Source organism: Lepisosteus platostomus, chromosome 12 (assembly GCF_059453375.1).
Source record: "Lepisosteus platostomus isolate fLepPlt1 chromosome 12, fLepPlt1.hap1, whole genome shotgun sequence".
Lineage (NCBI taxonomy): Eukaryota > Metazoa > Chordata > Actinopteri > Semionotiformes > Lepisosteidae > Lepisosteus > Lepisosteus platostomus.
Genome location: NC_142622.1, coordinates 23,012,771 through 23,037,162, shown reverse-complemented (window position 1 = coordinate 23,037,162; position 24,392 = coordinate 23,012,771). Strand labels below are relative to the sequence as shown.

Sequence of the window (24,392 nt, the reverse complement as noted above, 5' to 3'; positions counted from 1 at the left end):
TGATATCTGATTTTCAGTCATGCAGCTTCCTGATGGAGTGAATAGCTCTCCAGCAACATGCGTTGTCCTAGACATATGATTTCCCAAGTGCTGTGTCCTTTCCTGTGACACTCTGTGATTGGAATTCTTTTCATAAGCAGAGACTGGAAGCATATTGAATTAATACTATGACTGGAATGGAGGCCAGGAATACATTAAAAAACCGCATAGGCCTTTTCAAATTAATTTACATTGCTGAGCTTTTTGAAATCGGCATCTGACTTTGGAAATGTCTAAAAAAATCTGTTCTGTTGTTCAAAATGCAAAATGTGTGCTTTAAGCCCTTTTTGTGGTTGTGGTTGTTATCCCATTTACAAGCAAAGATAAATTTCCTACTTGTTCTTTTTGGAAGAAGGGTAATATACTGTAGGGTACGGGTATGGTGGCTATCAAAAGTATTCGTCCTCCTTGGACTTTGTCACATTTTATTATTTTACAAAGTTTTCACTTTGACATTATAGAGTGTTTTGTGTTGATCAATGGCAAAAAAATCCTAATTAAATACATTATGATTCCATATTGTGGCACAACAGAATAAGGCCACAGTAGAAAAAGTCCAAGGGAGGAAGAATCATTTTGATATTTCATTTTTTGGCCACTGTGAATTACTGTATATAAACATAATTTGGATGAAGTGAAATTGGAACATTTTTTCAATTTAGCATTTTCTTCATCTTACTCATTAGTCACAAATATCCATTTTCTAACCACTTCTTGCAACTGTAGGCTGCAGGAGAGCTGTCCCAACAATCAAAGGGAGCAAGGCAGAATCATAAGTCTCATAAATACAAATCTTAAAATAGACCTTATTTAACATGTATTGTCAGAATTTTCAATTAAAATTGTTGACTGTTGTGGACTTATATCATTCATGTTTATTTAAAATGAATACTGGCTTCATTTCCAATTTAAATGAAAATAATACAGATTTTAGATTATTACTACTTGCAGACTGAATTAAACCCATTGTATCCTAGCTATAAGGTACTGTTTATTTAATAGGCTGATATCCTAATAAAACAACAAACTCACACATCTCACAAGAAAGAAGTCCTGAATATTTAGCTGCTTCAAATCACATTTTCTATTCTTAGAATTATTTTTAAAGCTTAATAATAATTCCTTACACTTATAAAGTGCTTTTCTGGACACATCACTCAAAGCGCTTTACAGGTAATGGGGACTCCCCTCCACCACCACCAGTGTGCAGCCCCACCTGGATGATGCGACGACAGCCATAGTGCACCAGTACACTCACCAAACACCAGCTATCAGTGGGGAGGAGAACAGAATGATGAAGCCAGTTCATAGATGGGGATTATTAGGAGGCCATGATTGGTAAAGGCCAATGGGACACCAGGATTACACCCCTACTTTTTTTGAGAAACACCCTGGGATTTTTAATGAGCACAAAGAGTCAGAACCTCAGTTTTACATCTCATCCAAAGGATGGCGTCTTTTTACAGTAAAGTGTCCCCATCACTATACTGGGGCCTTAGGACCCACGTAGACCGCTGGGTGAGCGCCCCCTGCTGGCCCCACAAACACCTCTTTCAGCAGCAACCTTAGCTTTCTTTGGAGGTCTCCCATCCAGGTACTGACCAGGCTCACACCTGCTGAGCTTCAGTGGGCTTCTGGTTGTGACTTACAGGGTGATATGGCTGCATAGCTTAGTGCAAAAAATACAAAGCAGATGGATAAAAAAAAATTCAGGACAGTGAATCTCGATCAGAGGTAAACTGTAAGTTTCTTATACAAAATATTCAGACAGTATCTACAATCCTAACTTTCTTTATAACATTCTATGCAGTGCAGCATAATGACACTACAGGTTAAGGGATGCCTTTACTCAAAGACTGAGGTGCTATTTCTACTTGAGAAAAGACATATCCAAATTTAGCAAAAGGGAACAATAACATAAAAATGAGGTCCCTACAAAAAAATAAAAATACAGAAAATTTACAAACTTTGCTTTTTCCAAAAACAAAAGTGAAAAGGTGAAGTGGAGGCAAATCTGGACTTTTGATTTTCACACATTGTACAAAAATCCGCATACAGGAGGACACAGCACTGTATAACAGTATAACATCCCGATTGCTAGAATGATTGTGTTCCCAATAGAAAATGCAATGTGCAGAGCCTAGAAACATGTAACACTCAATTACAGTCTTTTCAGGTCTTTTAGCAAGCCTGGGTGGTCATTTAAAACATTTTCAGCAAAAACGTACTGCATGTCAGAGCTACTTTCTGAATATCTGGCAGGTTACATATTTTTTGATTGTGGGACTAATGGAACTGCCTCCCTCTCGTTTGTGACCTTTCTTATGTATTATGGCTGATACCTTGGTCTGTTGTGAATCTAGTCAGAAAATCCAATGGAGCAGCTATCATGAATTCAGCTATCACGAAGTCATGAATTGTGTACTTTGGTAGATATTGAGATGGGGAAAAAGAAATCGAGATCATATATGAAATACTGAAATTAGTGGACTGATTGCTAATTGAAGCTCACAGCATTGTACATACTGTATCATACAGTATTGCAGTAGTCACTACTCCAGCACCCCCAGGAAACCCATTTTGGCCAGTACCACTGGTCACCAGAAGAGGGAGTTGCTCACAGCATGCTGGCTGCTCATTGTCAGATCCAGTGACAAGCCCATAAGCTCTGATTGTCTGTGCAGACAGTCATGGGACCACTCACAGCGATCTAACTCCCTGCCTGCCAATAATTAGTCACAGTTAATTACAGCCAAGCTGCAGGTTAAGCTACTGAAATTGCCCCCAAGCCTGTGCGCAGACCTCTGGAGATTGCCTTTATGAGCTCTATGTCCAAACGTTGGTCCTAAAGCAGCAGGCTGTGCTGTCTCCCCTCCCCAGCTCTGCAACCCACTTAACCAGGGTCAATAATCAAAATTACAGCACGCGGCTTAAGCTTCAGCCAGCAGCAAGTCAATCAAGCTCCTCGCTGTCAGTCACGTTGCCTGCATATTGATGAGGGATTTTGGCACACACAAGAGAGCACAGGGTGAGGGACTCTGGGATCGGGAAAGGAGCTGGAATTGCTTCAGGTCCTGGGAGTCAAAAGGGGCTGATTTAATGGGATTTTAAGTCTTTCACCTCAAGCAAAAATGTATGAAAAAGGTAGTCGCCATGACAGGAGAACGGAACACAGCTCACTGGTCTCAAGGCAGCCCTCAATGGACATTATTCTATTTTGGAAACCCTGCTTTAATAAAAATAAATCAGCAGGTGCTGATGAGGTTAGAGCTGATTGCTCTGGCATCATATGACCTGCAGTTTAAGTTGCAGACACTTAAAAGGTTTCTACAAAAAAAGGGTTTTTCAACTCCATTACAAAGCACATTGTACATAGTTAGAACCAGTATTTATCATAACACTAATGTTGCTACCAAGGTACAGCAAAGGCTCAGGTGAACCAAAACATCAGTACTGAAATATCCTTGCAAAATCAAGACCTAAATCAAGTTGAGGAGGTTCTTATAAACAGAGATGATTTCTTCGTCAGTGATGGGTTTTGCTGTCTTATGGCACATTTGAGCACAATTGAATTCACTCTAATTAAAAGGTTGCATCATAAGCAAGGCAGCATCTTTGAATCTGCAGGAATTAGAAGGGGTTTGGTCATCATACATTGGCCTTTATACATGTCGTACAGTATTTCACACAGCCAACCTACACCTCAGGAGGAACACAGGTACTGTATGTAACAGGAAAACAGGTGTGTTGGACACCTTGATATCTGCCTGCAGCCGTTAGTAGTTTTTATTTCTAACCTCATGTTTATGATCACTTAAGGTTCAGGTGAGCTTAGCTGCTTTTCCAATGGACATTACACTTCACTTGCATATTTTTTCCCAATGCTTTATGTATCATATTTTGCTGCTCCCATGCTTCTCATTCGAACGTTGAATGAAAGATGAAGTTGTGGCATGACGGCAATTGTTTATAGATGACGGGGCGATTTTATATTTATAGCCTATTCACAAAGACATATTGATCTCAGGACAGTGGACAATCATAAAGTGAGGTCTTGCATTTCATCTGGGCTGAAGATATTTAATGGGATTAACGTAATGCAGGCAAATTTAGAGCTTAGACAACCATGCAATTAGCGCTATTCACAGTTTCCAGCACAGTAACCCAATTTGTGGTTATAACACTGCCTGCTATTTTAAAGGAAATCATTTCCTCCTATTTGTTCTACCTGGTTAAATAACAAGCTTGCAGGGCAGGGAAAAAAACATTAGTCCCAATATGAATTAGCAGCTTACAGCCTTCTTTTTTACAAGATTATCTAATTAGTGTCAGTGTCTTCTAATGAGTGCTGACTACTAGTGCAGGCTTCTGTGAATGCTGAGCTCTGGGTCTGGCTGAAATCATGCTGTCTCTCAGGATAAGGTATTGGATTCCCTCTGCTTCACGCCACATCATTCTGGAGATCCTAACTTACCATTCGTTTGTCCCCATTAATAATAATAATTCCTTACACTTATATAGCGCTTTTCTGGACACTCAACTCAAAGTGCTTCACAGGTAATGGGGACTCCCCTCCACCACCACCAATGTGCAGCTCCACCTGGATGATGCGACAGTGGCCATAGTGTACCAGTACTCTCACCACACATCAGCTATCAGTGGGGAGGAGAACAGAGTGATGAAGCCATCATTAGGAGGCCGTTATTGGTAAAGGCTAATGGGAAATTTGGACAGGACACCAGGATTACACCCCTACTCTTTTCAAGAAACATCCTGGGAATATTTAATGACCACAGAGAGTCAAGACCTCAGTTTTACATCCCATCCCATCCCATTACACACTCACCTGGCAGGTCCCTGTAAGCTCTTTAAATGCAATTTGGTGAGGTGTAATTAGGAACTTGCAAATGCTGGAGGCAGACAATTATAAATGATTTTTGGGCATTATGACAATGTTAAACAAGTAGTGAAAAAGGAATTTTAGAGTTGTAGCAACAACATAAGATGGGTTGAAAATGTAAGAGATACACCACTAATAAAATGATCTAAATTGTTATAATGCAAAAAAACAGCAACTGTCAAGTAAATATAAGATCAAATATCAGGTCAAAATATAAGAGTATGTGATGGTACAAAGGTACAAATCCTCTACTTTTGCCACATTTTTCATCAAAATGACCTGTGGGGTTTAAGGATTTTGTCTTATTTGTATTTAGCCAGCACCAGCCCTTTTAGTAAAGTGCATCAGCTCTGAAATTAGTAAGGTGGCCTCACAGAAAGCAAAGGCAGATGCTCTGCAGTGTGGTGTTTTATTATCCATAAGAAGAACATTAGAAAAGTTACTATCTGAAAGAGAGGAGGCCATTGTCAACTCGCCTCTTTGAGAGTTAGTAGATAGGTGATCCAAAGATCTCATCCAGCTGTTTCTTGAAAGAAGCCAGGGTGTCATCAGATTGTAACAGCATGGCTGGGCAATTTGGTCCATACTCCCACCAGCCTTTGGGTAAAGAGGTGCCTACTGTTCTCAAGTTTAAAAGTAGCTTCCACTTGTGTCTTCCAGTTCCTTTTTCACTGTTGATTCTGGAGACGTCCACTGCTTTGACTTTGTCACTTTAAGGATTTTGAATAATTGTATCAGGTCCCCTCGTAATCTCCCCTGTTCAAGACTAGAAAGGGTGTGAGGGTTGTCACAGTGAGCAGGACTGATTGGGAAATTGGGAATGTCCATTAACAAAAAGTACACACTGTGGCCAAACAAACCCAAAAGAGTACTTCTATTCCCTGTGACACACAACAGTATTTTACGCTGAACCTGTTTTTCTAACAGTCCACAAGACAGTTTTCTGTCTTCTTTTCAAGGAAGGAATATAATCATCACCCACAGGAATTATTATCTCATCACTGTCCTGTTGTCAAGGCCACTTCCAAAAGCTGAGCAGTGGGACCCTGCCACACTGTTGCATACTTCTGCTCTAAAAGATTTGCTTACAGTCTTTGTCATTTTTAGTCAACCAAACAACTTTCTTGCTGAGCTTGCTGTGTTTGGATGACCAATGATTCTGAAATCACACAGCTGTCATACAGAGTTACACTGTTCTCCTGTTTGGAATTTGCCTTGGTTTTCATTTTCTTAATCTGTGTGGACGTCCCACCTCCAGCCGTGAAATTTGGTGGCCCAACAGATTCATATCTGTTTCCAAACCTGATTCAAATGGTTCAATACTGATGGGTGCATCTACCAATGGAAACCTCTGTAATGAATCCAGCCGTGAATTAGCAGCAAGCCGAGTCTTACCACCAGTCTTCATACCAAATTAGAAAGAGCCAAAAGACATGCTTCTAGGCTTTAGAGCAAGGGTTGTTCAAGTAGTTTAGATCATATGTAGTATTCAGCTGAAAATAAAAACTGTTCAGAACTCTGTTGATACGATATTCAAGGCCATTTTACCAGACAGCTGTATTCCATTCATTTACTTATGACTAGTGTGGCAACAATCCTCACAGGCTTGCTTGAGGTATGTGTTTTGATCCCTAAGAGGATCAACCCGCAAGAATAGTTTTTCTCACTTCTTTATTTGCATAAGGTTTAAATGCATAGCCATGTGGCCAAACTGCACGTTTCCACCAAATGCTTGTGAACCATCACCTGCTCTGCAACGTTCACTCCAACTCGGTGGAGTGACAGTACCTCCCAAGTAACTTTAAAACTATCAGCCTGCTCATTGTAAATATTAGAAAACATCCATTCAGGTCTCTTTTAACTCATCCCTGGCTCTCTTGCCCTCTCTCTCTCACTGAGTCTGCCACCAAACAATAGCCACCATTTAAGTTCTTTGAACCTGTTGGTTCTTAATTAAATCCTCTTCATGAACATTTTTTTTTCAGGACCCATCTCTTTTTCCCTTGAAAGGCAGAATCAAAGCAAACACAAAAACACAAACGCTCCCCAAACAATCAGAAGTGGGAAGAGTAACACCGCGGGGAAGGCGTGTTGTGATTTATTTCACCATCTATCTTGGGGGACCCGGGATAATCCGTCACCTCTTCGCCCCTCGTCTTTACAACACCCTTTTAATTTCTCCTCACAATTATGCTCTATATTGATAATGGCCATTAGCATATTTATGATCATTGCTTTACAGTTATTGTTTGCGCAGCCCATTAATCTTCATCTGCTGCGTGCCACTGACAGCTCAATCTATTTTGCAATCTCTTGGTAGCATTCATATCAAGGAAAGTCATTGTTTCCCCTGTAAATAAATGGTGTTCACGACTGGGGAACAATGGCGCTCCGCGCAGTGATTGACGTGATCCGTGCCTGCTAATCAGGTGAGGGCTCCTTCTCCAGCTGAGACGGGAGAGCGGCGCCGGCTTTGTTCCCGCACTGTCGGGGCACGCGTTCTCTCTCCGGCACGACCGCCAGTCACCTTCTCGCCTACGAGCTGATTGTTCTGCAAGATTAGACCCGGTTACCTTATTATACTCCTGCACACAACAGAGTCCTCTCCCCCTCTACTTTAAAAAAGCCCGTGCAGGGGCTGCCTTCTTGTGCTTGGGGGGGGGGGGGGTGCGGGTAAGGGGGATTTGAATTGCTAATGTCTAATCGGGGCGCCGCAGATGCGTGATGAATATTCTTGCAGCGCTGAACATGTCACTTGATGCGTTGACTGACAAGCCTCTGATTGCGGGATGATGGAACATTGGACCCTCTCCAGGTTCATGGGGAGGCCTTTCCCCTGCTGCGGAGAGCTATCTGATCGGTCTCGGAGGGCCGGAGAGCCCAAGGGGCCCCGCGTCGTCGTGACAGCTCAGGAAATTGAGCTACCTGGATTTACAGCACAACACAGCAGCGACTCGGAGCCAGGGACATCACCACCACTGCTCCGAGAGGAAATCTGTATGCGTGCTTCTCCGCATAGCTGGTCTATCTCAGCCAGAGCTCTGTTTGACTCCCCAGGAACACGGTCTGGCAGTTTATAAGAGACTAATACAGTATGTCTTACAAGTGAAAATGCGGAAGTGTACAGTATATTGAACACTTCTTGCTGGGAAAAGGTAAAGAAGTTTTCCATCAAGCTTTGCTAGGCAGGATTTCCTAAACAAGGCGGCACCTTGGAGCAGTAGTCAACATTGCTGCCTCGCAGTGATGGGGCCCTGGGTTCATTGTCAGACCTGGGCTACTGTCTGCATTAAGTTCTCCACCTGTCGTGTGGGTTTCCTCCCCTAGTCCAAAGACATATTGGTGGGTTAATTGGCTTCTGGGAAAATCGGCCCTGGCGTGAGTTTGAGTTTGTGTCCGTTAGCCCCGAGTCCCACCCGGGGTGTATCTGGCCTTGTGCCTGTTGATTGCTGGCATAAGCTCTGCATCCCCCTTGACCATGAATTAAAAGAAGTGGTTAGAAATTACATTTAAAATCTAGTCCCAGCGTATTAGCTCAGTACCTGTTAAAGGCATTATATAACTCTGCGAAAAAGAAAACAAACCTCTTGCACTGAACTATTATTGTGCAAGTCTAAGATCCCAAGGTGCCCTGGTATAACATGGTCAAGGGGACTAGACATACAAATTAGCTTACACCTCATTCCACTGACGTCCTGCAGCCTCAGACCAGGAGTCACCATAATCACAAGTATCACATTTCTCATGTAAAAAATGTGCAAAAAGACTTTTCAGTCAAGAGGTAGCAATGGAACTGGCTAAACACAGCAGTTTATTTTAATGCTGATCATAAGAAGAATGACATTGCAAAATATTGCTTGCTTTCACTTCTTACTCATATTTGTTAATTTCTATTTTTATATTACAAGTTTGTTCCCATTTATTGCAAGTGAATGTTTTACACTTCGCCTTAATAGCATTTGCGGTGGGGCTGGGGGACTGTAGAGCTGGTGTACAGAAGTATGAAGTCCCTATTGTCAGGCGACCAGTCAATGGGGAGACAGGTAAGCAAGTGACCTTTATGCTTTTGCTCTTCACACCAATTACCTTAATTATTGTTCTTAGTAAACAGGGGTGAAGGAACTGCAACTCTCTCCAGTGAACATGCAGTGCATATGCATGGTGTTTTCATTCGTGTTCCTGTTTTTTAGGCAACAGGTCAATGAGGAATTAGAAAGGTCACTTCAGATTGCTATTCCCTCAGGAATGCACTTGTTTGGAACAGTAAATCAAGGCACATAGGATATAGTTGATTTAATCCAGTATATTGTGATAGAGAGGACTATAGGAGGAGTGAAGATGGGTGAAAAGCTGGTGGAGGGTATTTTCCAACATTTAGGATATGGGTGAATGCTGACATAGACATTCTATGCATTTGCACAAAAATAACAATTACAGTTTAAAACGACGCTCATATACTGTACCAAAAAATTGAGTGATGTGATTTGACGATGAATATCAAGTTGACTGCTGATTGTCAAAACTGCAGTTTTGATATCCAGTGCAATAATCTGACTGCCCCAAGCATGAATCTGGAATCCTACACTCCCAACACCTGCAGGTGGTTCTTAATATGAGTAATTTGATAATACGCGATTGTCTGATTTCTCAGAAATGTGTCTTGCACCCCAGCAGCTGTTATACACATACAGAAACTTACGAAAAACACACAAACAGTACAATTTCACATTAAAAAATAATGATACCATCACATAGCAGAATCAACCCATAACAGACAGCAGAATGACAGCACAAATGGGAACATAAACTCTCAAATTCCCACTTAAGCTTTTAACATTCGATTGACTACAATTTTTTAAAACAACTGAGGTATTTGCAGCACTCTAGTTGGTTAAAACGTAGCAGACTGTCATACAAATTTGTCAGCGATACACTGACAGAAATTATTTGGTAAGCAATACAAATCCATATATCCACAGTATACAAAATACTGAACAAGATATGAGCAGAACACAGCTCTGAAAAAGAATATGAATTGAGATTGGATTCATCTTCTCTGCGTTGGCATTCCAAACTTCCTCCTGCTTTGTACTGCAACATCAATTTTACAGAACGCATCAAACAATGCTTCTTTTCTCCTCCTAGCAATAAATACATAATATTTTATTGAAGACATCAATCTAGTAATAACACACTTCTATGTGATATTATTGATTGCTTTATTAAAAAAATCCCACAGAGATTGTTTTATGGGCCTGGTGTAAATCATCTGTTTTTTTTCCCTTCTGTGAATACACAGCTTTGTTAACTGTTACGAGATATATGCTAATACATTTGAATATTTTATAGAAGCAGTAAAATCTGAAATCCATAATTTGTTAACGTATTCCGTGTAACAAACCACTAAAAGCCAAGCTATGAATACAAATGCAGATTTGCTTTGTTTAAAGGTAATCTGTCAGACTGAATCAACATAAAACTTTCTTTAAAATCCTTTAACTCTTTGACTACAGCAGCAGAAGGCCTCTTGGGTACCCAATCTGTACTCATCAAGTGAACATTATATAATATTACTTTCCATACAGCGCTTTGTTTTATCAAGTGATGTAAAAATCTAAAATTGCTTGACTTTTGCAGCCTAGTGCATTACTATTTCATGTTTTGTGTCCTGTTAAGCGAGATTTCGCAATAAAATAACTTATCTATAATGAAAGCACGAAGAAAGAACGGGGACTAGTTGCAGTGAGGTACTTCATACAGTTTCTTGGTCAATTTCTTACAGTTTTTTCTTCACATTGCACCAATAAATGTTCTGCTGTATAATTGGGTCTCCATTGTAAAAGGAAATTAAAATAAACGAATTCAACTGCCAGTGATCGACAGAAATTCTTACGCTGAAACTCGGAGACACTGTGCACTGAAACGGTTATTATTATAGAAGAATTTTGATAGACCAGTACCAGGTAGTGGCTAAAAACAAATGATACACAGTAAGGGAAATAAGAGTAGAATTCTAACGATAGGAGATAGTCCCCTAACAACCGAATGCATAAAATAGGAGCAAGTCAAATATTTAGTGAAAACATATTTAATTCATTTTCTGAAAAAACTGCTACTTTCAACTCCAATTCACAGTTTTAGGAAACCTCTGTAAACTCCTTTAAAAAGGAACCTAGGCGTTATTGCACAAAATTTGCTCGGACTGGGAGATTGCATTTGTAAAAGTACCACTTCAAATCTCAGGTACACAACGTAATTTCGTGCAGAAAGGTCCCACAAAATGCAAGGACCGCTCTTTCACTCAACTGTTCTTCAGCTTCCCACACAGACTCCTGAACGCCATCAGCGCAGCTCATGTACGGCTGACTCACTAAAAACAATTTATCGTTATTAAAATCCTGTGTTTACTCCCATGGGTAAAGGTTGCAGCATAAGAGGAGACACAAACAAGATGCCGTTCTCCCCTTCTTGATCGTTTAGCAGCATGCTAATTAACGAACATCCTCAAGATAATTAACGCCTGCCCCTCCTTCAAAAATGATGAGAACTTACCAGCTGTGCGCCAATCAGTCAATGGGTGAAAAATACCGATAAAGCCTGAATCCATATTTATATCATGCAGCTTTTAAATGAAAAATAAAGGCAGGCACAATGTAGACCTCCTGCGAAAAGAAAGATTGCACTTTTTTTTTCTGATAGTGCAAGAGGGCATAATCACCTAATGCAAAAATAATGCTGAATAATCAGTTTAATATATTTAGAGGTGCTCAACAGCAATTAACTGATATAATAGAAGGGCCATTCTGAAAAAACTGTAATAGCCTAATGGCTACTATTTACAATTTAACAATCATTACCAGGACCAAAAATCATTTCTGATTTTAAGTAGTACTATATGTCAGTATTAAGCTAATATTCATCTCAGTTGTAATCAATAGCAATTTATTGGAGCTGGAGATAATTGCAGGCGGGAGAGCTAAGAGGAAGCAGCCCAGTTTTCCTGCCTATAAACAGATTGAACCAGGGATGTATTATCCACACAAGTCACAAATTATTTCCAGTTTTATGAGCTGCTATCCACCCTCTGGGAAACCAGCTCCAATGCTGAATGCACCGCAGGCTCCTGGAGGGACTGTCCTGTGCGAGGAGGCACTTTATTATCCTCGCTCAGCCAAGACTTTTAAATCACCCATGGCAAGGGAACTGGAGCACTGATAAAGACTCCAATATTTGTCTATTAATTTCCTTGTTAACCATACCCTGAGAAACACTGCTCAGCGTCTGCCACACAATATATATGGCTTTGCCTTTCCAGTAGGTGAGCAAGCAAGTGATTTTCATCGCACTTTAACTTTAATCACAACATCACAACACAAGAACACATTGCTATTACTCTTTTTTTTCCTGTAGATTTTTAACTCCCTGGTAAGATTACCCAAATCTTAAGTGTTTTAAAGGGGTGTAACCCTGGTGTTCTGGCCACATTTCCCATTGGCCCTTACTATTAGGAGATGGCCTCCTAATCATCCCCATCTATGAACTGGCTTCATCACTCTGTTCTCCTCCCCACTGATACCTGGTGTGTGGTGAGTGTACTGGTGCATCATCCAGGTGGGGCTGTAAAGCGCTTTGAGTGGAGTGTCCAGAAAAGCTCTATATAAGTGTAAGCAATTATAATTATATTAATTATCATTAAATTAATCCCCCAAAAGTTTACTGAGTTTTCTAAAAGGATGCTGTTGCAGACTATGGTAGGTGACTGGTAAGTGTCTCTAAGTATCTAGATAAAGTGGGTAATACTTGGCACTGTAAACATCTCCAGCTTCAAAGCAAAGGGGAGGTTTGCTGAGATGTAGGGGATCCAGATTCAGTGACCTTAAAGTTGATCTTGGTTTACCTTAATTTGAATTCTGGGTAAATGATTAAGTGTCAATACAAACATCATATAGGAATGTAGGACAAGACAGGGGAAAAAGAGGACAGACAAGACCACAAGAGAGATATCCAAGGTAAGAATTCCTTGTTCCAGATCACCCAGGAAGGCAAGATTGAAGCAAAGTATTTGAATCATGTTAAGAGAGCTCGCTACTGTATTTTGTCGTTTTTAGGGAACTCTGATTTCCTGTGAACAGAATCCTCAGTTAAAAATGGCCTTTCCTGGCTAATGAGTGCTTTTTTATAATAGGGTTCCCATTCATTTGGTGGCATCCGAGTTTACAGAGAGAGAGATGTAACCTCAGGTTGAATTCTGTTTTGTTTAGAAGGTAGCTTATCTCTTATCTTTGGCCTTTGCAAGCATAAGAGTCTGAATACCTGGTAACAGTCTGGGTTTTTTTCTGGGTGGTTGGGATTTCAGGCTTCTGGAAAACTTCATTGTAAATGTGTATATAGAGTTACCGCGTGTGTTTATGTTGTGTGTAGTGTACTGTGTATATTCATCGTTAGTAAATATTTAAGTGTGCCTGAATTATTTTTCACAAAAGCTGTGCCAGAGAACAAAGAATTAACGTGCCTCCAGCTATACTACCTTCTCAGGTATATTCTCTGGATAAAAAATCATTTACAAACAGGGGTTATGATAATTTATTTTAGTTATTGATTAATCAGACGTTACAATAGAGTATTCATTTATACTACAATTTCAAGGTAGGGGCTATTTCCTTGGTCTGCTTGCAGTGCAGTGGTATGCTATTATTTTAACAGGGCTTAGCTTACTTCATAAACATGATCAGCAGTTGATTTTTGATTTGTGTTGCACTACAAGCATGAAGAAGGTTAAATGATGCAGAACATGGCATTTAGAAGAAACTGTACGTGTATATTCATACAGTACTTTCCTCCAAGAAAACAGGAATGCATATGTGAAATATTCTCTTTACCACACAGATTTGAAGTAGTAAATCCTCACCAAGCAGAAAAAGCAGTAACTCACTGCGTCAGTGACAAGATGCACTGAAGGGAAACCGAGAGCTGAGGCCGCTTTCAGCATGAAAGTTTAAAGCACTGTCTCAATGGACTGCTTACTCTCCTGAACGCTGGAAAATGATGAAGCAACAGCAATGAACAACTTGACAACAACATGGGAAAATCTGCTTCAAAATTTATTGTGGGATTTACACAAGAAGCATCAGTGGCTCTTCTGTAAAACAAAGATAGGGTCAGCTCTTCTTGGACATGCACATGTTCTTCCATGCACATGTTCTGGGGAAATATACTCCATATCATGAGGAAATACAATAAAAATATCGATTTTTACCTTTTGATAGCAGATGTGAAATTTCTAAAACATCCACAACAGTGTTACACAGTGCATTGCTCTTAGCGTAAAGTACAGATCCTACCCAGTAGTCATGATTGCTTCATTACCTCTTAAACCTGTACAAAGATTTAACAGTAAAGTTCATGTCCGCAGACAACTGGTGCTTATGATCCTGCCACACCAGGACCTCTGGAATTCTGCGTTCTGTAGAACACCTGGATAGCTAAACCAGGGGGACTGCTTGCTAGTTGTGACCTCATTCCACAAGTCTCAATATGTATGTATGAAGCTGATCTGCAAAGGCCTCCAAAGAAAACTGCTTTAAGACACGCTGTCTCCCAGCCTCACCCAGTTCCTGCCGGAGTCTCGGATCCCTAACGAACTTCTCCATAGCATCAGCGAAGCTCTGTGCTTGTGGCTCACACAGGAAGCCCGTTTCCCCATGTGCGATGGACTCCAGTGGCCCCCCTGAGTTCACGGCAATGACAGGGCAGCGCATATACATGGCCTCTACAGGCACGATGCCGAAGTGTTCGTTGCTGGGCGTGTACAGCACACACGTGCTGTGGTGGAGCAGCGAGATCTTCTGCTGGTCAGAGAAGGAGCGCAGGAAGGTGACACATCCCGAAAGCTCCAAGCGAGAGGAGAGGGTCTTCAGCTCCTCGTAGTGTTCCACGTTCTCCTGTACCCTCTCATCGTAGCCCCCAGCCATCACCAGGTGGACTCGCCTCCCCTGCTCTGAGGTCAGCCTGCCCTGCAGCTCCTTCAGAGCTTCCAGAGCCAGGGGGAGGTTCTTCTTGCGTTCATAACGGTTGATGGACAGGAACACCCAGGTCTTGCTGTCTGGGATCAGGTGTCCCAGCTCCTCGGGCTCTGCGTCAAAGAGGACCGAGTTCAGGGAAGGGTAGAGGATGTCGGGGTGCACCTCGGATAAGCTCCTGAAGGTGCGTCTGAAGACCCCCGCGGTGAAGCGGCTGTTGACCAGCACGCAGTCGGCCATGCCTGTGGTGACCTCCTCTAGACGGTCGATGGGGGCGCGGTACAGCCTCTTCAGCGCAGAGTGGCGCTGCGTAAGGAGCTGGTCGGGGAAGTGGCAGTAGAACAGCACCTTCTTCCGCCGCCTTGCCAGTCGCAGCACAGGAATGCAAGCCGATACCTAGCAGGGAAACAATCATAAAGCAGGCACACAGGCCATTGACATTGCTGCGTGCAGCTAGTAAGGTCTGAGGTACTTCTCAATCAACTCTGCTTCTAATAGTAAATGTTAACTACATATAGAAATAACAATTAACAATACTAATACAACATGAATAACCTGTAAACATACAATATCATCTACCGTCTTCTCAAGGGTAGAAAACAAAGATTCTTACTCTAATCCTTACTTAGTGAAACAATAACACACATTACTTTGATCTATGTGCAAGAAGTAGCATCTCAGCAAAAGGCTACGGGATGTTACTGATTTTATCACAACCATCTAGTAATTAGGAGACTTCAATCATTCCAGATGGAAGGTATGGCATATTTGCTGCCCCACATGAATTTGACATTTTGTTAGGTCTATTTTGATAGACCTGATAAACAATAAGATTTAATCCTAGGTGGATCAAAACCTATTGTTCTACTTTCTTTTTTAAAGGCGTTTATAATGGACAGTAGTTTGGTACTTTGTCACAGAACACTGCAGGATAAGCACTATTTCTTTTTAATATGGTACAGTGTTCTTTACTGAATTTCCAGTTTGTAGCCTGAAACAACTGCTATTTTGTCACTAGGTTTCGAGTCTCGAATTTATAAAGCTCTGGAATTGTCATCCCCTGACTTGGATTAAGGCCTAACGAGACCTTACAAAAAAATAACAATAGTGGATCAACTGGAACTCTTGCGCATGCCACATTTACCGTTTTATTTTTTTCAATCCGTTACATTCAGCAAATAAGTAGTAACTGTGCATTAAAATTAGCAGAAATATGTCAAGTTTAAGTTTGTTCGCTGCAGAGGTTGTGTTAACTTCTTTTCACTATGCACACCTTTTATTGAAAGGAGTAGGTAGTAAGACAGTAAGGTAAGAAAGGGAAGGTGAAGGAGTCACCTGGTCACAGAACACCACATCAAACTCCACCCCACTGAGGAAGACGAGGTACAGTGCCACGTAGATCATGCGGATGTAGGCACAGAGGGCGTGGAAGTACCCACAGATGCTGGTGGGCAGCCAGTCCCCCACACAGACCACGGGCAGATCCCTGGTCTCAGAGAAGCAGTGCTGGGGGTCGTAGTGGGCGGTCCACAGCTGCACCCCACATCCCCTGGAGCGCAGGGCCAGGGCAGCGTCCACCACCAGACGCTCCGCACCCCCGATCCCCAGGTCTGGGTGGAGAAACACCACGTTCACCATCCTGCAGGCGCAAAGTAACATTCCAGTGAAAACACGAAGCCCCCGGGACGCTCGGACACGACACTCTCCTGTCACAACAGCAGACAGATGAAAGAGAGTAATCCTTTCTCCCAGGGGGGTCACATCTTATTGCTTTACTCTCTATTCTAAACATGTTTATAATGGACAGCGGTTTATTCAATACAATCACACTGCACTGTCACACAACACCGCAGGATAAGAACTGTTTGGATTTTAATTCATTCGTACTGTAAGACTTCTGACGAGCAGCAAAGAATGGAGCTCAGGCATCAGAACAAAAGTAAATGCAGAATGTAATACCTCTGTGTGATTATTCAAGCACCGTTTTGCAGAGTTTAAACATCTGCCAAGTGGCGGAAGAGAATGTGGGAGGTTTTCATACAGTGAGCGTATACAGGGAGCTGGCCTGATAAAAACTGCACAAGAAAGAAAAGCAATTTTATCCACGTGCCACGAGGTTGAGGATGAGAGAAGTCTGTTCAACCCACCAAGCTTGTTGGTTCTGATTCTTGAGAGACAGCAGGGGCTTCAGCTTCAACAACATGGTTGGACAGTGTGTTCCACACATCTCTTCATACAAAGAGTTATTTATGGAGAAATTCACTTACAAATGTGCTCCCTCTTAGTTTCTATTTGGGTCTAAAAGTCGTGGACCTAGTTTCCAAGCTGAGAGGTATACATTTTGAAAGCCAGTGGAGGCCAGTGTATTCAAGCATCAAATCAAAGAAAGTTTACATTCTAGATCATTAGGTAATCAGGTTAGCAGTGGAATTTCAATGGTGAACATTTCAAACTATTTCAGACCATTTAATATTATACTAATTTCTATTGGAACTAAGTGAAATATCATGACTCAATGGCACATTTTTCACAGTACAATTATTTGCAACGATAAACATAAAATAATTTAAGTGGAACACAATAACTTTTTTGGTTCATTTATTGCAGTGACCTAACTTTATTAACATAGGTATACTGTACTATACAGTATATGTTTTACAGTTCACTGTATTTCTAAACAATTATTCAATAAATATTGGAAAATTAATCCAAGTATCTGATACATAAAAACAAAACAATAAAGGACGGGTAACTATCACTCACTACACCATGAAATTGCACTTCATAGTTACAATTATCCCAATATAATCTGATGCATTTAAAAATTCTCCGTTAATAACATAAATAAAAAATAAATGCATATCCTTTTGTATTTTGTTAAATAATTTAAGAAATCTTACCTTTTCTTTCACAGTTTAATCCCTATGAATTAAACTGAAACAAACGAGATTTACTTTTAAAAAGGCATCAAATCCCACATAACCATCCTCGTACAACTACTAGTCTTTACTGGATATAGCAATAGGACACTACGCATGTTTAGACACCATTCTGGCTCAAGTATTCTGTAGACATAATAAAAAGGATACGTTATAGTCAGAGCCAAAACGGCTCCAGTTTCACCTATCACGGTTAGTGTCTTTCCTGTGGATGGAGTTGCTATTACAGAGGGACACATCATCTTATTCCGGGTAACGATCTTAGCTGTTGCCTGATGGACTCGAAAAATATGGATTTATCTGAAAACTATGTAGCATTAAAGAAAAAAGGGCTACTATATATTTTTTTAAAAAATGATTATAGAACAGATCTAGAGTTTGTACATTTCCTACTAAAATGTAAACAGTAAGTGGTATCTTTTCCAAAAACTCAGGCGGCGCCCAAGACAACAAAGAGGGCCCTGGCGGTGCAGTCGTGGCCTGTTGAGCGGCGCGTCATCTTTATGAGATTTCCTCTTCATCTGGTGCTCTGAAGTAGGAGAGGCGAGTGAGTGTTGCGACTTCTGGATCCGAGCACCTTTAGTGACAAGGATAATACAGTTTACATTAAATAAATCTTCAGGGAATACTTAAACATGGTGAGTATGATGCTTTGGTTTATTTAGCGCTTTTTTTCTTTTGATGCAAGGAAAGTAAGACGGGGTTAATGGAGTCACAGTTCTTTACTTGGTACGCTGGAACTCCTGGTGAGGTTTATATTGTGATCTGGCTGTTTGCATAGAGAAAAGAATCCAGTGTTAACTTGTTAACCGGCAGTTGTGTTGGTTTAAGACGAAATGCTCCTGGCAGTAATGAGGTTAGGCTCGTACTGAATATCGTTCGCTTGAATGTGCAGACGTGGCTGTTTCATGTGCGGACCGTTGGTTGGAGTTAAACCAATGTGGGCTAAATAGGTTTGCTATAATCGGCGTTGGTCCCAAATCTTATTTTTTGCCCTGAATGTAAAAAAAGAATTGCAACTGAGGAGTTGATTTAAAAGTGGAAATTACCCTGCCCAGAACAGAAAAACAACGAGCAAGTAACGTTTGCATGATGTGGGTGTAGAGTGTTTTGAAGACAGATTGTGTCTGTTAGTTAAAATTGCTAACATAGACACTAAATTACTTTCGGCGCACTGGCGTGTTTGTTCTTTAGCTTTCCTGTCCCCCTTTTTTTAAGGCCACTGTGATATATTCTATGTGTGCGGTTCACAGATAAGTCCACATTTAGAAATATTAGTCTAGACTCAGCAGATTTCTAATTGCCAATGAATGCTGCACTTCAGTTGGGGGGGGGGGATAGGTCTCCACCAGTTTATGCAAAGCGCAGTTACGTTTTGTTCCTGGTGTTTTCTCAGACCTTTCCTCATAAATCATATTTAAAAACAATCTATTGATTTGGATGACTATAAATGCACACTTTCTGGCAGGAATCCCAGTAGCAGTTGTCATGGAGATTAGTTATCTACTAATCAGTAGCACTTATCAGTGCGCTTAGGTACAGAATGGGCTGTATTTACTCCTCTTTCATCTCATTAGTATTTGTTTTTATCCTGTGGCGTTTCAGATTAAAGTTAAAATTAACAATCAGTATGTTGCAACAGGTCCGAGATGGGTTGCTCTTGTACTTTGTCCTAAATGAAGCATGAAAATACCTTTAACACTTCTCTGTTTTTTTCAGCCTGGTCCTGCTGCAAGTGCTACAAGTGTCGGCGGCTCTGGCCGCTCTCCCAGCAAAGCAGTAGCCCCAAGAGCTGCAGGCTCCACAGTCAGACAGAGGTAATGCCACAAATGGTTATTGACTCCTTTTGTGCACTAAAAGTGACAACAGTGCTGTTGTATAGCTGAATAAACTGTACTGTATATGTAGCCAGCAGCCATATCACCCTGCAGTGCACAACTGGCAGCCCGCTGAAGCTCAGCAGGTGTGAGCCTGGTCAGTACCTGGATGGGAGACCTCCTGGGAAAAACCAAGGTTGCTTCTGAAAGAGGTGATAGTGTGGACCAGTAGGGAGTCTGCAGTCTGTGTGGGTCCTAATGCCCCAGTTTAGTGATGGGGTCACTATACTGTAAGAAAAGGCACTGTCCTATGGATGAGATGTAAAACCAAGGTCCTGATTATTAAAAATCGTTGGCCATTTTTCAAAAAGAGTTGTGGAGTTATACCCTGATTTCCTGGCCAAATTTCCCCCTGACCTTCACCAATCAATGGCCCCCTCTTTTTAATTGGCTTCATTACTATGTTCTCCACCCCACTGATAGCTGATGCGTACTGGCACGCTTTGACTGCAGTTGCAACATCCAGGTGAGGGTTACACGTTACTTGTAAAGCGCTTTATATATATATGAAGGCACATCTTCTTGGGGAAGTCGCCGTTTCAGTTGTCTGAGTGTACTGGCTCAGCCGTGCTCCAGATCCGCAGCCTGTTCTTCTGACGCTGAAATGTGTTCTTGTGCAGGAAAGCCACCAGCAGTGGCACGAGGAGCGCGGGGCGCGGGGCTACTTCCGCCGGCACTGGGGGCATGTGGCGCTTCTACACCGAGGACTCGCCCGGGCTGAAAGTGTGAGTGTTTGCTGACTACACAGGGACGCAAGAAAGCACACAGGCCCAGGACGGCCATGTGGCTTACCTGGTCCGATATAGGGGGGAAGCTCATTGATCTGAGGCTCTTGTTCAGCTGTTTATTGAAAGAGACACAGGTGTTGGCTTTGACAGCAGGACGGTGTGGCTTGTTCCAGACTCCCACGAGGACTAGAACCAGGGACGGGCCAGTTTTGCTGCGTGTCCTTCTTTAGAAGCTTTCAAGCCCTTGTAATGGTGCTTTGATCATTCTCCCGCAGTCCTGGGAATATTTATAGTTCACCGATTCCCACAGTGGTTCATGAAGTACGCTTTCTGAAAAGCCTCATGTGTTTTGGTTGGGTTGGGTTGGGGGGGTTGCAGAAAAAGTACTTAAAGCTCATGAAAAGTTCTCAAGTTTCAGAAAGTAATTGTACAAGGTTGTCATCATGTGGATGGAGAACACAACCCAAGGAAACTGGGTCTGAAGTAACTGCTTACATGCTTGGTTTAAATTCTGAGCAAAAATCGCTGAAGTTCCAAACCCAGCCTTTCAAATGATTGAGTTACCTTTTAGCTAAGAAAATAAGAACAGCAGCTGCAAGGTGTTCAGTTTTGATTGATGTCAGCGCAAGCGTGCTGTACCAGGTTTTTTTGTGTTTGCGGTCCATCGTCATGTGGGTTTGTCTGCTGTAGGCACCTCAGAAAAAATCTGTTAAATCTGGTAGGATACCCTGGCCCCACCCAGCTGTGAGCAGTGTAACAGACACCTACCAAGTTTAAGAAGTACCCCTTTTTTGTTGCTATTTTTTGTGATTTAGAAAATGTCTAAAATGAATGATTTAAACTGCCCCAGCGACACAGATGTTTAGTACCCACTGATTTACTGTTAATTGATGCCTTAAACACTGTAATGAGCTCTTGTACTTTACTGGAAACTACTGCCAGAAAGCTTAATTAGAGAATAAAGGTCACATCAATTAAAGTCTAGAGGAAGATCCTGGTAATCATAAGGTTGTAAGTGTGTGCTTAGTGACCAGGACTGCAACTTGTCACACGGGGGACCACAAGTTATTCCATTTATAAATTAGCTAATTAGCTGGGCACTCGTAACTCTTTATCATGCTTCCAATGATAATATAATTTTCTCTGTTTATTGGTCTGTTATTTTGCTACTGTTTACTTATATTTAAAGATTACTGCATACAGTTGAAGAAAACTGAATATGCTCAGTTTAGCTTTTGTATTTTGACTGTACTGCAGGCTTCTACCTAAAGAATATGATTTAAAGGGCAAATGCAAGAAAAGTAACATGACATTTTAGCCTAAGCCAGAAACTAGAAACTCCAATCTACAAGAACTAGAATACTGCAGGATTTACAGGTACTTTTCAATTAATAAGTTAAGGGAAAATGAGATGCTCAAATAATAAATTCAATAAAGTGAAATGAAAACTAGCGTCTGTCTGGACTAGTGTTGCTCATCCCTAATTTAAGCCATTCAATATCCAAACTACAATTTGACATGGTTTGTTGGCTGTTCCAAAATCACTGTTGTGATTTGCTGCTCCTCTTAATGTTAGTAAAATTGTAGGATTCATTTTTTTAGAAAAACAGCATTTCAGATCGTGTTCTCTGCAGTAGTTTTGCTTTTATATAGATCTTGCTTTTGTCACTGAAAGGATTGCGATGAAAGATGTTGGGCGTGTTGAGTATTGAATATGTGTGGTACCACTCCACACAAAGGAACAGCTGGAACTGTTCATAGTCAGAAACACAAGGTCCTTGCTCATGAAATATCTATATAGGTTTCCCACTACACATATGTTGGTTTCTTTTAGTTAAAATCTTATTCTTAGCAATTGGAAATCAAAAGCCTTTTGGAGAAACTGAGATCTTAATGACCAGGTCAAATTACAAAAAATGTAGACAATCATGGACATATAGCTATGCTAGCACATTTAGAACTACAGGTGAGTATTGCTCATGACTGAAAATTGAATTTATAAAGGTGAGTTGTTTTGTTTGCCCCAAGGCTTTTTGTTCTTATCATATATAATAGTGTGGCATATTTCTAATTGAGTTGAACAGGTCATTTTGTACAAAACATAACACTGTAGGCTGCCACTACTGGCAAGCCTATTCATAACCAAACTGCAGTTCTAAACCTATTAGGTCATAGCATAACAAAGGTAGCTCAAGAACACTTCTGTAATGTCATACCTCTAATATAAAACTGCTACTGTTGGCCCTCATTAGACTGCGAAGTTGCCTTCTTCTAGTGTAATAGGAAGAGGTACTTATACAGATCTGTTCTTGGACATCAGGTTCTTTGTAATGTCCATGGAGAAAGCTGAAAAATGCTGCATTTCATCACTATTAGAAGTCAGTCCTGTTTTAAAAGAGATAACTAAAATAGTGTATATAAAATATAAGTGTAGTCTGAGTTTCCCTGCATGGGTTAGCCCATGCTCACCATTTTCAAATAGCGCTCTTGTCTTTTTTGATATCTTTCCCCACTTGATACACAATTGTGTTGGCAATAGGTAGTTCATCTTCATTGGTGAATCTGGTTAGTCCTACCTGCCACTCACCTGTAGGGTGTCTGATGGCAGTAGAGGAAAAAAGTGTTGATGTTGAAGGTTTTTCTGTTCGGCTTATTGGAGATGGGACCTCAGTGTGAGAGGCCACTCATTCATTCGAACAGCAGTCGTCATGACCAACCTAAAATGACCTGCGTACTTTTTCACTGGTGAAAGGTAACAGAATATTTTGAAATATTTTCTATTAAACTTCTGGTTTCCTCTTCCATCAGTTTCTTCATTTCAGTTGACAAAATTGAAAGGGTGCCAGTACTGTATTTGTTAGTCTCTGCAGAGCTGATGTATTGATCTCTTTTATGAGGGCTGCACAGGTTAAGCTTTTTAATTACCACTAGGTGTCTCTGTGCATCAGTATTTGTTAGTTCAGTTCAGGTTAACTAGGTCAATTATATGTAATGTGATCAGGATGTCCAGGACCTATAGTGCTGTGTGGAATGTTGTCTAATTAGAGTTTTTGTTTCTTTTTCTGAGTTGGTAAAGCAGTTATTTTGCTGATGCCTGTACTTCATGTCCACTTCAATAGTTTCAGTGATGCCATGCAGTCTGAGCATTCATCCCTGGTCCAGAGTAACATGATGTTTTATTAATACAATGATAACTGTCTTAATAGTTTGCCTGCATCTCTACATTATATATTTCTGGTCATTATTGTTGAACATATTGGATTATTCGTCTGGTTTTAAGAGTTCACTTGCATTGTGTTGGAGAACAGGTGAGGTGACCACAGCTGTTCTGAAATGCCCACTGAACTGTATGTCTTCTGTCTTGCAGGGGCCCTGTTCCGGTGCTGGTCATGAGTCTCCTCTTCATTGCATCAGTTTTCATGCTGCACATCTGGGGGAAATACACTCGCTCATAAACGAGCACCCTCTCCACCTGGCTTCTTAACTCACCAGACCCGGACCAAAACCTTTCTGTAGTCCTAACTCGCCGACTGGAAAAACCAGTGTCACTCTATTTTGCAAGTGAGCTTAAAGCGGAGTAATGAACACTACCACCATGAACACTTCATGCTTGCGAGAAGGTTTATTGGAATGATTTGTTTTTATTTAAAGGCTTCCCTGCAATATTAATTTAGTTTCCCTCACTTTTTGTCCACAAAAATTCAATATTTGTGAACATCATTTGTACAAACTATGTATTTCGGTACAATAAACATTTCTTCCTAATTTGGTACGTTTCATTGAAAACGGTTACAGACATTTAAACTATTTTGGTAGCAGAAAGAAATAGACCTTATGTAGATTTCTATGTTTTAAAGAAATGGTTATGTGCGCATGCTTACACGGACCAT

The 24,392-nt window shown here is 41.1% G+C and overlaps 2 protein-coding genes across 3 annotated transcripts; one reads left to right on the top strand and one right to left on the bottom strand.

Moving 5' to 3' along the window:
• Nucleotides 1-14,019: 14,019 nt before the first annotated feature.
• Nucleotides 14,020-18,121, bottom strand: alg2 (ALG2 alpha-1,3/1,6-mannosyltransferase). 2 transcript variants are annotated; one of them, XM_088601431.1, is made up of 3 exons: nucleotides 17,859-18,121; nucleotides 16,294-16,597; nucleotides 14,020-15,354 (listed from the first exon to the last, which is right to left on the bottom strand). In XM_088601431.1, the coding sequence occupies exons 2-3, from the start codon at nucleotides 16,594-16,596 to the stop codon at nucleotides 14,455-14,457; spliced, it is 1,203 nt and encodes a 400-aa protein (XP_088457557.1). In that variant the 5' UTR covers nucleotide 16,597; nucleotides 17,859-18,121; the 3' UTR covers nucleotides 14,020-14,454. The 2 variants fall into 2 exon arrangements, with proteins under 2 accessions (XP_088457557.1, XP_088457556.1); XM_088601430.1 differs by lacking the exon at nucleotides 17,859-18,121 and adding an exon at nucleotides 17,106-17,795.
• A 255-nt stretch (nucleotides 18,122-18,376) lies between these two features.
• sec61b (SEC61 translocon subunit beta) lies at nucleotides 18,377-24,267 on the top strand. Its single transcript, XM_088601432.1, has 4 exons — nucleotides 18,377-18,535; nucleotides 19,617-19,714; nucleotides 20,395-20,499; nucleotides 23,870-24,267. Exons 1-4 carry the CDS (start codon nucleotides 18,533-18,535, stop codon nucleotides 23,955-23,957), a joined length of 294 nt encoding a protein of 97 aa, XP_088457558.1. The 5' UTR covers nucleotides 18,377-18,532; the 3' UTR covers nucleotides 23,958-24,267.
• Nucleotides 24,268-24,392: the final 125 nt, after the last annotated feature.

Coding starts and splice junctions, on each gene's coding strand:
- alg2 (XM_088601430.1), bottom strand. CDS start 17,185: ATGTGTGGAACACACTGTCCAACCATGTTGTTGAAGCTGAAGCCCCTG. Junction 16,598..17,105: donor AATCAGAACCAACAAGCTTG/GTGGGTTGAACA, acceptor TTGCGCCTGCAG/GATGGTGAACGTGGTGTTTC. Junction 15,355..16,293: donor ATGTGGTGTTCTGTGACCAG/GTGACTCCTTCA, acceptor TTTCCCTGCTAG/GTATCGGCTTGCATTCCTGT.
- sec61b (XM_088601432.1), top strand. Junction 19,715..20,394: donor GGCTCCACAGTCAGACAGAG/GTAATGCCACAA, acceptor GTTCTTGTGCAG/GAAAGCCACCAGCAGTGGCA. Junction 20,500..23,869: donor GACTCGCCCGGGCTGAAAGT/GTGAGTGTTTGC, acceptor TCTGTCTTGCAG/GGGCCCTGTTCCGGTGCTGG.